General features: G+C 36.6%; 2 protein-coding genes across 2 annotated transcripts; both read left to right on the forward strand.

The window, feature by feature from the left end:
• The first annotated feature begins 557 nt into the window (after window positions 1-557).
• LOC121406262 (lengsin-like) lies at window positions 558-2,854 on the forward strand. The gene is made up of 2 exons (XM_041597281.1): window positions 558-600; window positions 1,273-2,854. Exons 1-2 carry the CDS (start codon window positions 558-560, stop codon window positions 2,595-2,597), a joined length of 1,368 nt encoding a protein of 455 aa, XP_041453215.1. The 3' UTR covers window positions 2,598-2,854.
• A 7,221-nt stretch (window positions 2,855-10,075) lies between these two features.
• On the forward strand, window positions 10,076-12,931 carry LOC121406162 (lengsin-like). Its single transcript, XM_041597181.1, has 2 exons — window positions 10,076-10,174; window positions 11,302-12,931. The coding sequence occupies exons 1-2, from the start codon at window positions 10,081-10,083 to the stop codon at window positions 12,624-12,626; spliced, it is 1,419 nt and encodes a 472-aa protein (XP_041453115.1). The 5' UTR covers window positions 10,076-10,080; the 3' UTR covers window positions 12,627-12,931.
• The last annotated feature ends 571 nt before the right edge of the window (window positions 12,932-13,502 follow it).

Consider the following 13,502-nt stretch of genomic DNA (forward strand, 5'->3'; position numbering starts at 1 on the left):
TGTGTTTAATGACGTTAACAAAAAGATCGAGGATAAGACCGCAATAATCATGTGTTTAATGACGTTAACTGGCAGCTGCTTGTATTTGTCTTTTATTGTATTTTCTATCTATTATGCTGGTGTTAATTGTTGTAGTTTTCTGGTTTTATAGTTTTCTCTGTATGTTGTATGTAATGTTTTACTCTTTTTTTTAAATTGTATAATATTGTGATATGTTATGTGATATTTTATCAGGGCTCTCTTGTAAAGCAGCTTTGTACTGGAAAGACTACCCTGGGTAAAGAAAACAAAATGATAATAATAACAGTCTATAAAACGCACAAAACTGTTTACGATACTTGATGAAACACTACAGTAGATGTGCCACAGTTGAACAATATAAATTAATATTTGTGTCATATTTTCCACTTCCTCTTTCACAGCAACGTCGCATCATTTTAGAATGGGTATCGGATGTTCTTCCTTTCACTGCCAAAAATTAAAACGATCAACGATCTTGGATCTTTCTGAGAACAACAATGAAAGCCGAAAAGAAGGTAATTGTCCTCACGCCGTATATGGGGGCAGGGGAGGAAAGCCCATCCAAAGTTCTCGCTAACAGTTTGTTTTAAAACAGGCCAGCTAACCTGGCAAATGATTTTTTTTTACCAAGATACAGGTAACCACATTATTTCCATGGATTAGCTCAACAACGGTTCGTTGTACACAGGAACCGATGGCAAATTCGTATTTTCCAAGTAAAACTACCTAATAATAGATATGTATCTAGAATAAGATGGAATTGGTGTCATAGGACCTTGACATGGGACCCATCTTCATATGCATGACTGCTTGCAATGTATGATGGCTTAATGTGCAAGGCACTCATAGTTTTAATTTGGAATATGTTGTAGTCGTTTAAACCCCCTACTAAAATATTTGCAAGTCTAATTAATTGGGGCGACTTGCCGCGAGAATAAGGTGAACTAGCGCCTGTTTTACCCCTCAAATCCCTTCAGACGTATTTCATCCAAATGGAAAAAAGTTCGGACTAACAGTACACAGGGTTAATGCACCAAAAATAAATATGATTTTGATGGTTCAAAAGCACTAAAATTTATTGGAGCTTTTGCGCGTGGCTTCTTTGCATTCATATTTCAAACTGTTTTGACAGTTGATGAAATAACGGCGTAATGTATTTTTAAAGATCTTGTGTATTTATCTCTATATCTTACCACAAATTGTCTCTGTGACTATCGCGATCAACTTTATTTTCCTATTTAATCTTTACAGAGAAAGTGCTTCATTCGAAAGAATTGCTCCGTGTTGTAAACGATGTCAAAGATAAAGGAATAAAGGTACTCCGCGTGGAATTTACTGACATCAACGGCATCACGCGATGTAAGATGGTAGCCGTAAACACTCTGGAAGAACTGTCATCGACCCTAAAGAAAGGGGTCCTCTTTTCTCCGATTTGCTTCATGAAAGATCCGGTAGGAGAAGGATTCGAATGTGATTTCAAGAAAAACTATTGGTTCTCTGATATGTGTGCGCTTCCAGATCTGCGCACCTTTCGGGTTATCCCTTGGCTTGAGGATACGGCAGCGATCTCAACAGTACTCTATCACCTTAATATGAAAGACCCCGTGGTTGAGCATCCGAGAAACGTGGCGAACAAGCAACTCCAACGTTTGAAGGGTTTGGGGTTATCACTGTTGAGTGCCTACGAATTGGAGTTCCGTCTTTGCGGCTCCGACGGTGAACAACTAGTGAAAGAAAGAATTGGATTTTGTGCCAGTAGCGTCCTCCTTGTGACGGCCAGGGACTACATAAAGCAGTTGTTTGACTCTTTGCCGCGGGTAGGGGTAACTGTGGATGCTATACATTCTGAAAGCCCTGACGGATCTCTTGAAGTGTCTACGAAACCTTCATTTGGAATAAAGGCTGCTGATGAGGCTGTTATCTGCAAGGATGCATGTAGCGAAATCGCTCTCTGCAACGGATATAAAGCACTATTCATTGCTGATCCCGATGGCACTGGGAGTGGGTTTACCCTTCATTTGAACCATTCTCTTTGGGACAAGTCTGGTAACGTGGTATTCAACGCTACAACTGATGACCTCAGTGACACGGCTAAGTATTGGATTGCTGGTTTGCTTGCTCACGCACGCGCGTTGACACCGCTCATGGCTTCCACCGTTAGCGGGATCAAGATGTTCGGTGCTTATGAACGGGTCGATTCGGTAGAACCGTCATACGTTTCATGGGGCAAACACAACCGCTCGGCAACTTTCCGCGTCAAGAAGAGCGATGGGCCAAGTGGATCGTACATAGAAAATCGGCTTGGAAGGATTGATGCAGACCCATATCTTATTCTTGCAGGTACCGTTGCTGCAGGAATGGACGGTATTGTCAACAAGATACCTCTACCAGGTGAATGCTTAGGAAACGCCCATAAGGATATCCCTTCAAACACACCCAAAGTTCCCTGTGATATGAAGGAAGGTCTCGCAGCTTTGGTTCAAGATGAAGTCCTTTGTGACGCCCTTGGTCAGGAATTCATTGACCTTCTTGTTGCTGCGAGAAAATACGAAATGAGGGTACACAACGAAGACTAGGGAGAAAAGTACTTTCCAATTGCATCTTTTGTAACATTGGTTGAGATAACTCTTTTGTGGACAAATCACAACGTACAACAGGAAACACTTGCTTGCCAGAAAAGTGAAGGCAGAGAAAATGAACCGTAAAGTGCCACCCCCCCCCCCTTCTCAAAAGGATTCAATACCCTGTTTATTTTTGCTAGTACATGTACATTTGTTTACGGCTAATGGACGAGTCCACCCCAACAAGAAGTTCATTTGAATAAAAAGAGAAAAATCCAACAAGCGTAACAACGAAAATTTCATCAAAATCGGATGTAAAATTATAAGAAATTTATGACATTTTAAAATTTCGCTTAATTTCACAAAGCAGTTATATGCACATCCTGGTCGGTATGCAAATGAGAAGACCGATGACATCTTTCACTTACTATTTCGCTTGTATATTTTTAAGTAAAATATGATATATTGTAATTTCTCCTCATTGTCAAGTGAAACAACGATTAATTCCTCTCTGAACATTTGGAATTAGTATGGTTCAGTCAAATTGGTCCTTTTTGTCAAATCTGTAAAAAAATGAAATGTATAATTCAAACAATAAATAAGGGACATCATCGACTGTCTTATTTTCATTAATCACTGAGTTGTGCATATCACTGTTTTGTGAAAAATAAACGAAACTTGAAAATGTCATATGTTTCTTATTTTACATCCGATTTTAACGAAATTTTCAACGTTATGCTATTTTGAATTTTCTCTATTTAATGAAATCAACATTTTTCTGGGCTAAACTTGACCTTTTAATTTTTCAGTACATTATGGCCTATTGATCCTATATATCTTCACAAGATTAACAGATGAAATGTATGTAGACTTTCGATTCAAATAAATTCATTTATTTGATATCCTTTAAAAAACATACAAACATATATACAAGTATACATACAAACATATACAAGTACTTTGAATTGCATGTTTGTTAACATTCGAGTTGTCTTTTTGCATGTCGGGCTTAATTATTTCTGTCGCAAGCGAATCGCGTGGGTGGATACATGTACCTTAGCTGCCTGGGTTTGGGACAGGCTAACTTGATAATTGTGAATCGTGGGTCTCCCTCCCCGATCAAGCTACAAGTACATGTACCAATTGAGGGCTAGTCTGTACTAATAATAATTAATAGAATATCTAAAGGAAGATAAGTAATGTACACAATATTACAATGATTTGAGAAAACTGACAGTGTACAGTAAGACCAGTCGTTAAGCATAAACGATCATAATGGTTTTGATATTTCTGAAGTATCATTGAGAATCGGAATTGATGGAGATAGTTCATTCGTTAAGCTAAGACAGTGAATAAGATTGTACTCAAAAGAAAAAGTGGTTTGAAAAGTGAAGGGTAAGGGGGCTTTGTTTTCGCTAGGCAAGGAATTTACGAAATATTTATAAACTAGGTATACATTACAAAGTACCGTTTATTTTTTTCAGGAAACCACAATTAAATTTGAAGCTGAGTAAATGCACATGATTGCTAACTATGGGTTGTATAAATTGGTTGACTGTATGTATACACAAGAGAACATGTAAAATCGTTGAAATAGATAATATAATCATGGAGTATTCTCATAGAAATTGACAATTAAATTATATACCTGAAAATTAAATCTTGTGTGTTTTTAAATAAGAAATTGATTAATTGCACGAGAAGTACAAAGTTGGAGATGAAAGTATCATGAGCAACAATACAAGTATATTAATGGTAATGTTAATTACCATACATGTTTGCAAAGAACAATAGAGAGAAATCAGTTCAGACTGATGTGTCGTTTTCTATTTTGTTTTAACATCATAAACTACGAACACAATTGTCGTGTTGGTATAAACTGGTATGAGACTTACGGTTCTACCAATTTACAAAATCCTCAATTTTTTCCTAAAACGTCCCGTTCCTGTTCACATGATTTATACGCACTGTAATTTTGCGGGGTCCTCAGACAATCATGCATGTTTGATCACAAAAAAAAGATTTTCATATCACTGAAATAGAATTCACCTAATATTTATTTCATCACACCTTTATCAGGTTGAAATATTTTCTAACTTTGCATTATTGTGAGTTTTTTGTTGTTTGATCTACACAAACCTCTTATATTTGTTTTGGTTGCCCATTCTGTGTGGCTAAATTAAATGAATGCTATATTTTACTCGAGTCAAACTGAATCACCCAGGCTTTACAATTGCATGGTACAAATTCGAAAAATACACATCCTCAACATAACTATCAGCCAAAAATTCATTTAATGCTCAACTTGTTTTCTATTCCATACATGAGATCCGCATACATTCGTAATTCCGAAGCTTCGTTATTCCGAAGGTTCGTTAGTCCGAAAACGTAATGATTAACGAACCTTATTTCGTTTTCGGACTAAAGAACCTTCGGAACAGCGAACCTTATTTCGTTTTCGGATTATCGAACCTTCGGAATAATGCCACAAATGTTCGGGTTAACGAACCCTTTTACGTTTTCGGATTAACGAACATCGAGGTATAGGCAATTTATGTGTTTCGGAATTAAGAACCTTCGGAATTACGAAGTGTAACCAATGAGATCATGGACCTACTAGCAGGTCCATGATGTGTTAGTCCGCACTATGTGTTGCCTTGCTTATATTTGTGACCTGACTTTCATGACCTTAAAATTAATGATCTTTACTTGGTTTGAATGCAATCTGAATGCCTTGTGATTCATATATATGGATTTGATTTTGCATTTGCTATATAATTTGACATTACACATATGTTCATTCCGCTCAATAGAAAAGTAAAAAATTAAGGGGAATGTAAGAAAGTTTGCGTGGATCATGACGTCACATAAATGACATTCCTCAAGACGCCAAGGTCGCATCCATCGGATTCTTATTATGCACGCCCTCAACTTAACTTTGAGCAAAAAATGCATATATTACCTGACTTTTTTAATTTAAAACATATGTTTTGCCTTTTATGTATTACTTACCGCAATTTGACCTTTCATGACCTTAAATGACCTGTAACTGTAATATGCGTGATTTGAATGCCCATTGATTTATATATATATATATATATATATATATATATATATATATATATATATATATATATATACATGCAATCGATTTTTCATTAGCTTTAATTTGATACCAAACATGACACGTTCATTTTGTAAAATATGAAAGTCATATTTAAGAGATACGTGCAAATGAGGGCGTGGCCTATGACGTCAATTTTAAAATAAATGCCCAAGGGTGCCGCCCAGGTGGCACCCGTCGGATTATTGAAGTATACACCCTATACTCCAACTTTCATCAACAAAACTGCATATATACCCAACTTGACTGTCATGTTGTGGTTCTACTTTACTATTACTAAACGACCAATCAGATCAGGTTTTGAGTCAGCACTCGATGTCAAGTGCTGCATACTGTTACAGCACTCGTTTTCTGCACTCATATATTCAGCACCTTTCGGTTTCCTCGTTGAAGTTAACCCGTCAAGTGCTGATTTTGGCATTTCAAGCGTAGAATCTCGATCAGCACCCAACATTTAGCACCTCAGATTTTCGCGTGTGTCATTAGATAATTAGTAATCAACAAAGAAATTTGTGACAATGAAAACAACAAAAACTGAAGCGAGTACTTCATATTTTATGGTATTTGCATAAATATAATTACAATACACCAGGCAAAACATTATTTGGGCGGCTACTATTCACAATTAACTGCCTAGATCTGAAACATTGGACTACTTTAACATTACTATGAATGGGGATTTCCAGGGGCTCTTTTTTATTATTTCCCAGGGCTCTATTGATTATTTCGGGGGCTAAATCGCTCCAAACTCCCGTGTATTTTCCCGGCAATAGAGATATAATTGGCATGTGACGAAATCGAAACTAGCATAACGCTGAAAATGGCATCAAAATCGGGTGCAAAATAAGAAAGTCTTGACATTCTAAAGTGTCGCTTATTTTTCACAAAACAATGATGTGCACAACTCGGTGACATGCAAATTAGACAATCGATGATGTCCCTCACCTTTTTTTATTGTTTGAATTATACTATATTTCATTTTTTAACAGATTTGAAAATAAGGACCAACTTGACTGACAGAACCGTGTAGTATTAAATAATGCTAATTCCAAATGTTCAGGGAGGATTTAATCATTGTTTCTCTTGTCAATGAGGAGAAATTAGAAAAAAAATCATATTTCATATAATAGAATACAAAAGAAATATTGATTGGATGATGTCATCGGTTTCCTCGTTTGCATACCCAGCAGGATGTGCTGTTTTGTGAAATTAAACGAAACTGAACGATATAACTTTCTTGCTTTACGTACGCTTATGATGAAATTTTCAGTGTTATACTTGTTGGATTTTTTTCTTTTTATTCAAATCAACTTTTTGTTGGGGTGGACTTGCCCTTTAACAAGCCACACATACTAATACATGCATGATTAGGACAATGAAATAACAGTTCTGTAGAACCACATAACACTGTTTGCAAGTAATTATCGGAAATAATCGTTTAACATTGTTTATATACAGATGCCTATCACCAACTTATTTTGGTAAAAAGGGGGTATATTTTCCGTTGCGCGGAGCCCTTTACTTACCTGCAAAATACTGTTTTCAGAGTTTGTAAAATCAATACAAAAACAGATGGTCTTTAGTTGATAATAATGAAAAACTTTTACAATAAGAACTTGCATGATACAGCTTGTTTTATTTATTAATTATCTTTATCATTATTTTATTAATTTATTTATCTTATTAAACTTTGGGGCAGGGGGTTACTTTCAATGTATTTGGCATTGGGGAGAGGAGGGGCTATGCCAATTCATGTAATGAAACATTTTGCTTGTGCCTGCATATATGTTGTTTACAGAATTCACGAAAATGAATCCAAACATATGACCTTGACAATAATGAGGAATTTCGCGCAAGGTCTATGTGAAGGATAAAAACAAAAATCGTACACACGTTTCACTTGATTATAAATATGACTTGGAGCCATCCCCTTTCATGTCTTTCACAGTATTGAGAGCTGTAGTCTCGTCAACTCGTCTTGAATGTCTGAGAGCTGGTGACCTGGTTGAGTCTCAACGAATTCATTGGTATTAAGGTTCGATTTATGCGTATAGCTTTATATTTATATATATATACATATATATAAACCCCTCAAAAAAGTTTGGAAATCTGAGTTTGGCTATTAATTTCTCCCAACTCCCAATATTACACGATGCATATTTGACATCATTCAAAAGTTCATTCAATTTTCTCTGAAATGATACCATGCTCGTTATGATCATGCCATCATGAAAAGCGTAGGGTTCAGAAGTGTGGGATGAGGTCTGAATTGAAAAGCTGCAAAACGAGCAAAAAAGTTTGGAAATCTGAGTTTGGCCGTTAATTGGTTCAAAATCCCAATTACACACAATTCATATTTGATATAATTCATAAGGTCATTTAATTCTCTTTAAAATGATGCCCTGCTTGATGTCATCGGGAAAAGAGCAAGTTTCAAAAGTGTTGGATGAGGTCCGAATTGAAAACCTGCAAAACGAGCAGAAATAGGCATGCATGGTCAATACAGAACATGATTATTTTGTCTTTTTCAATAGAGATGAAACTCCATTCAAATCAAGCCCCTGCTTCTTCAATGTCGATGTATAGTAGGGGGGGCATTTGATATTGTATCCCCCCTACTATTTTGATTAGGGGAGACACGTCCCCCTGCCCCCCCTGGGATTTCTGCCCATGGTTTATGTAATGATGTTACTGTGAGATTCTGTGACATGGTTTCAGTCGTGGTATGAAATACCCATGCATATTCGTTTGTTATGTGTTTGCTTGTGCAGATGTGTTTGATTCCATGTTAACGTTGATGCTAAGGTGCATGAAAAGAATGAAAAAAAACCGCTGAGAAACTCATCACCACGGATAAAAAAGAACTGTGACTTTCAATATTGTGTCATTTTGCAACTTTTGAAATTTTACCTTGCCCCACATTTCAAGGCACTGCACCTCCATGCCATTTGAACCATAATCATGTCATGTACGGTATCATTTTAAAGAGTTGATCTATTCATAGGTTTTAATTACACATTGATATAAAAACCGATTAGGGATTATCGATTTCCAAACCTTTTTAAGGATTTTATATATACAGTGCGTCCCACAAAAAAGGAAACCGAGATTTATCGACGATTCATCATAATTTAATCACAAAACCAATAGACAATGAGCTACCATTTTAAAGCTTATAGTCTCCTCTTTCATCTAGAATTACTTAAATTATTTCTCAGTCACGCATGACTGAGCAAAAATAATTAGAAGAGAGGATACCAAAAAGTCACTTGGCGGGCTGTTATCTGTGTTTCAAAAAGATATCCATATTTTGAAAAAGTTCAATATCAGCTCTTTTGCTTTTGCCTGCATATATGTTGTTTACAGAATTTACAGAAATGAATCCAAACAGATGACCTTGATAATAATGAGGAATTTCGCACAAGGTCTTTGTGAAGGAAAAATAAAAATCGTACACACGTTTCAGCTGGATTATAAATATGACTTGGAGCCATCCTCTTTCACAGCATTGAGAGCTGTAGTCTCATCAACTCGTCTTGAATGTCTGAGAGCTGGTGACCTGGTTGAGTCTCAACGAATTCATTGGTATTAAGGTTCGTTTTATAAGTATAACTTTTATTCTATATATATTTATATATATATATGTATATACATATATAATATAACTGAGCTTTATTGTATCCCTGAAGAACATGTGTGTTTAACGTCGAAAATTTGGACTTCTGTTGGAACTGAGTACAAAGCATGACAACTTTGGTTTTTTAAATCTCATCTTTGTCCAACACGCGGAATGTAATATCGTGTTATATATATATATATACATATAAATATATGAATATATATATATATATATTTATAAATTATTACGACTTCTGGATTTAAGTACATGTATGCCCTTTAATAGTAATCCATGGTTTCTTAAATTTAGACAAATTTTGTTCATTACAATCTGTCTTAAGTGGAAAACGTGAATCATATGTATAAGAAAATTTAATATTCCAAAAAAGTTATTGTACATTTCATTAGCATTTTAGCACAGTTTTCAGTACAAGACCAATCAATGTTTTTCAATTTTTCTTTAAATGACAGTATAGTTGCATCATTAATTAATCTCTTTTGAAATGATTTTTCCTTTGGTGGTAGTTATGTTGTATTGTTTCATTTTTCAAAATAGAATATATTGGAAAGTGATCGAAAATGTCATCGTATATGATTCCACTGTGGATCTTTTTGTCAGGTGAGCTAGTATAAATATTAATTAAAGAAGCCCTATTTGCTGATATACGAGTCGGTTTTGTTATCAAAGGATACAAGTTGAAAGTTTGTGTCATGTTTTACACCTCCTCTTTCACAGCAACGTCGCATCATTTCAGAATGGGTATCGGATGTTCTTCCTTTCACTGCCATAAATTAACACGATCTACGATCTTGGATCTTTCTGAGAACAGCGATGAAAGCCGAAAAGAAGGTAATTAACCTCATGCCGTATCCATATGGGGGTGTGAAGGGGAAGAAAGTCCATCCAATGTTCTCAATAACAGAATATCAGTATGTCCTCAAACGGGCAAGCTGACCTGGCAAAATGATTTTTCGACCAAGATACATGTAACCACATGATTTATAATTTTGTTAAAATATTTTATTTGACACTTGCCAATCCACTATTATAAGGTCAATTTATCCTCACACCATGCATGAATGTATGTATGTATGTGTGGACGGGTGCATGTATGTAAGTGCGGGTGTATGTATGTATGTGTGTGTGTGTGTGTGTATGTATGTATAAGGTCCCCCAAGTCTGCGCGGTTCCCCTGTCTGTGCACACGCATATCTGCACGATTCTAGTAAAAGAAGACCACAAACTTTACACATGCAATACATAGAACAATAATCAATAATAAAAATCCGACTCAGAATGGTAAAAAAATAATGAATTCCTGTCAGTTCATGTAAGCTGCCTCAAAATGCAGTCCTTTTTAATCAAAATCCCGAATCGGGTTTAAAGTGAATGCGTGCGCACACATGTGGCACCAATTTTTTGTCCAATCTGAAAATGAATGGCCGATATTTTCTTCTAGAAAATCATATTTCTTTGACGTTTTATGAGATATTTGGCACACTTATTCATAAGAATATAAACATGATAAAGAACATTATCATTTTTTTTCGTAAAAAGTTAGGTGCGCAGACATGGGAGACCCCTTCATATGCATGTCTGCTTGTATTTTGTGATGGCTAAATGTACAAGGCACCCATAGTTGTCATTTGGAATATGTTGTAGCTGTTTAAACCTCCTTCCTGAAATATTTGCAAATCATTGATTTGGGCGACTTGACGCGAGAATAAGGTAAACTAGCGCCCGTTTTACCCCTGAATTCCCTTTAGACGTATTTCATCCAAACGGAAAATAGTTCACACTGACAGTACACAGGGTTAATATATTTCAAACTCTATTGACAGTTGATGAAATTACTGCATAATGTATTTTTAATTATCTCTTTTTCTCTAAATCTTACCACAAATTGTCAATGTCTGTGACTATCGCAATCAACTTTATTTTCCTATTTTTCCTGCCTCCAATTTACATCTTTACAGAGAAAGTGCTTCATTCTAAAGAATTGCTTCGTGTTGTTAACGATGTCAAAGATAAAGGAATAAAGGTACTCCGCGTGGAATTTACTGACATCAATGGCATCACGCGATGTAAGATGGTAGCCGTAAACACTCTGGAAGAACTGTCATCGACCCTAAAGAAAGGGGTCCTCTTTTCTCCGATTTGCTTCATGAAAGATCCGGTAGGAGAAGGATTCGAATGTGATTTCAAGAAAAACTATTGGTTCTCTGATATGTGTGCGCTTCCAGATCTGCGCACCATTCGGGTTATCCCTTGGCTTGAGGATACGGCAGCGATCTCAACAGTACTCTATCACCTTAATATGAAAGACCCCGTGGTTGAGCATCCGAGAAACGTGGCGAACAAGCAACTCCAACGTTTGAAGGGTTTGGGGTTATCACTGTTGAGTGCCTACGAATTGGAGTTCCGTCTTTGCGGCTCCGACGGTGAACAACTAGTGAAAGAAAGAATTGGATTTTGTGCCAGTAGCGTCCTCCTTGTGACGGCCAGGGACTACATAAAGCAGTTGTTTGACTCTTTGCCGCGGGTAGGGGTAACTGTGGATGCTATACATTCTGAAAGCCCTGACGGATCTCTTGAAGTGTCTACGAAACCTTCATTTGGAATAAAGGCTGCTGATGAGGCTGTTATCTGCAAGGATGCATGTAGCGAAATCGCTCTCTGCAACGGATATAAAGCACTATTCATTGCTGATCCCGATGGCACTGGGAGTGGGTTTACCCTTCATTTGAACCATTCTCTTTGGGACAAGTCTGGTAACGTGGTATTCAACGCTACAACTGATGACCTCAGTGACACGGCTAAGTATTGGATTGCTGGTTTGCTTGCTCACGCACGCGCGTTGACACCGCTCATGGCTTCCACCGTTAGCGGGATCAAGATGTTTGGTGCTTATGAACTGGTCGATTCGGCAGAACCGTCATACGTTTCATGGGGCAAACACAACCGCTCGGCTACTTTCCGCGTCAAGAAGAGCGATGGGCCGAGTGGATCGTACATAGAAAATCGGCTTGGAAGGATTGATGCAGACCCATATCTTATTCTTGCAGGTACCGTTGCTGCAGGACTGGACGGTATTGTCAACAAGATACCTCTACCAGATGAATGCTTAGGAAACGCCCATAAGGATATCCCTAAAAATCCAACGAAAGTTCCCTGTGATATGAAGGAAGGTCTCGCAGCTTTGGTCCAAGATAAAGTCCTTTGTGACGCCCTTGGCCAGGAATTCATTGACCTTCTTGTTGCTGCAAGAAAACACGAAATTAGGGTACACAACGAAGACTAGGGAGAAAATTAGTTTCCAATTGCATCTTTTGTAACATTGGTTGAGGTAACTCTTTCGTGAACAAAGTACTATACAACAGGATCACTATACACTTGCGTGCCAGAAAAGTAAAGCCATAAAAAATGAAGTAGAAGCACAAAGTGCCCCCCCCCCTTTCTCAAAAGAATTTTATACCCCTTTTATTTTGGATAGTACATGTATATTCGTTAACGGTTAAGGGCTTATAGTCTATCCAACAAAAAGTTTATTTGAATAAAAAGAGAAAATCCAACAAGCATAACAACGAAAATTTCATCAAAATCGGATGAAAAAAAAAGAAACTTATGACATTTTAAGTTTTCGCTTAATTTCACAAAACAGTTATATGCAGATCCTGGTCGGTATGCAAACTAGAAGACCGATTACACCATTCCTATATCTTTGTATTTCATTCAGTGAAATAAGAAACATTGTAATTTCCTCCTCATCGTCAGTGAAACAACGATTAATTCCTCTCTGAACATGTGAAATTAGTATTGTTAAATAATATATGGTTCCGTCAAGTTGGTCCTTATTGTCAAATCTGTAAAAAAGGAAATATTGTACAATTCAAACAATAATACAAAAGAAATAGTTAGTGAGGGACATCTTCGACTGTCCTATTTGCATTTCACTGAGTTGTGCATATCACTGTTTTGTGAAAAATAACGAAACTTGAAAATGTCATGACTTTCTTATCTTACATCCGATTTTACTGAAATTTTCAGCGATATGCTATATTGATTTTTCTCTATTTATTGAAATCAACATTTTTTCTGGGCTAAACTTGACCTTTAATTATTTAGCAAAATATGGACCATCGTAAGAAATCCTAAGATATGAAAAGTGAGATGATTC

The sequence above is a fragment of the Lytechinus variegatus genome, chromosome 19 (assembly GCF_018143015.1).
Source record: "Lytechinus variegatus isolate NC3 chromosome 19, Lvar_3.0, whole genome shotgun sequence".
Taxonomy (NCBI): domain Eukaryota; kingdom Metazoa; phylum Echinodermata; class Echinoidea; order Temnopleuroida; family Toxopneustidae; genus Lytechinus; species Lytechinus variegatus.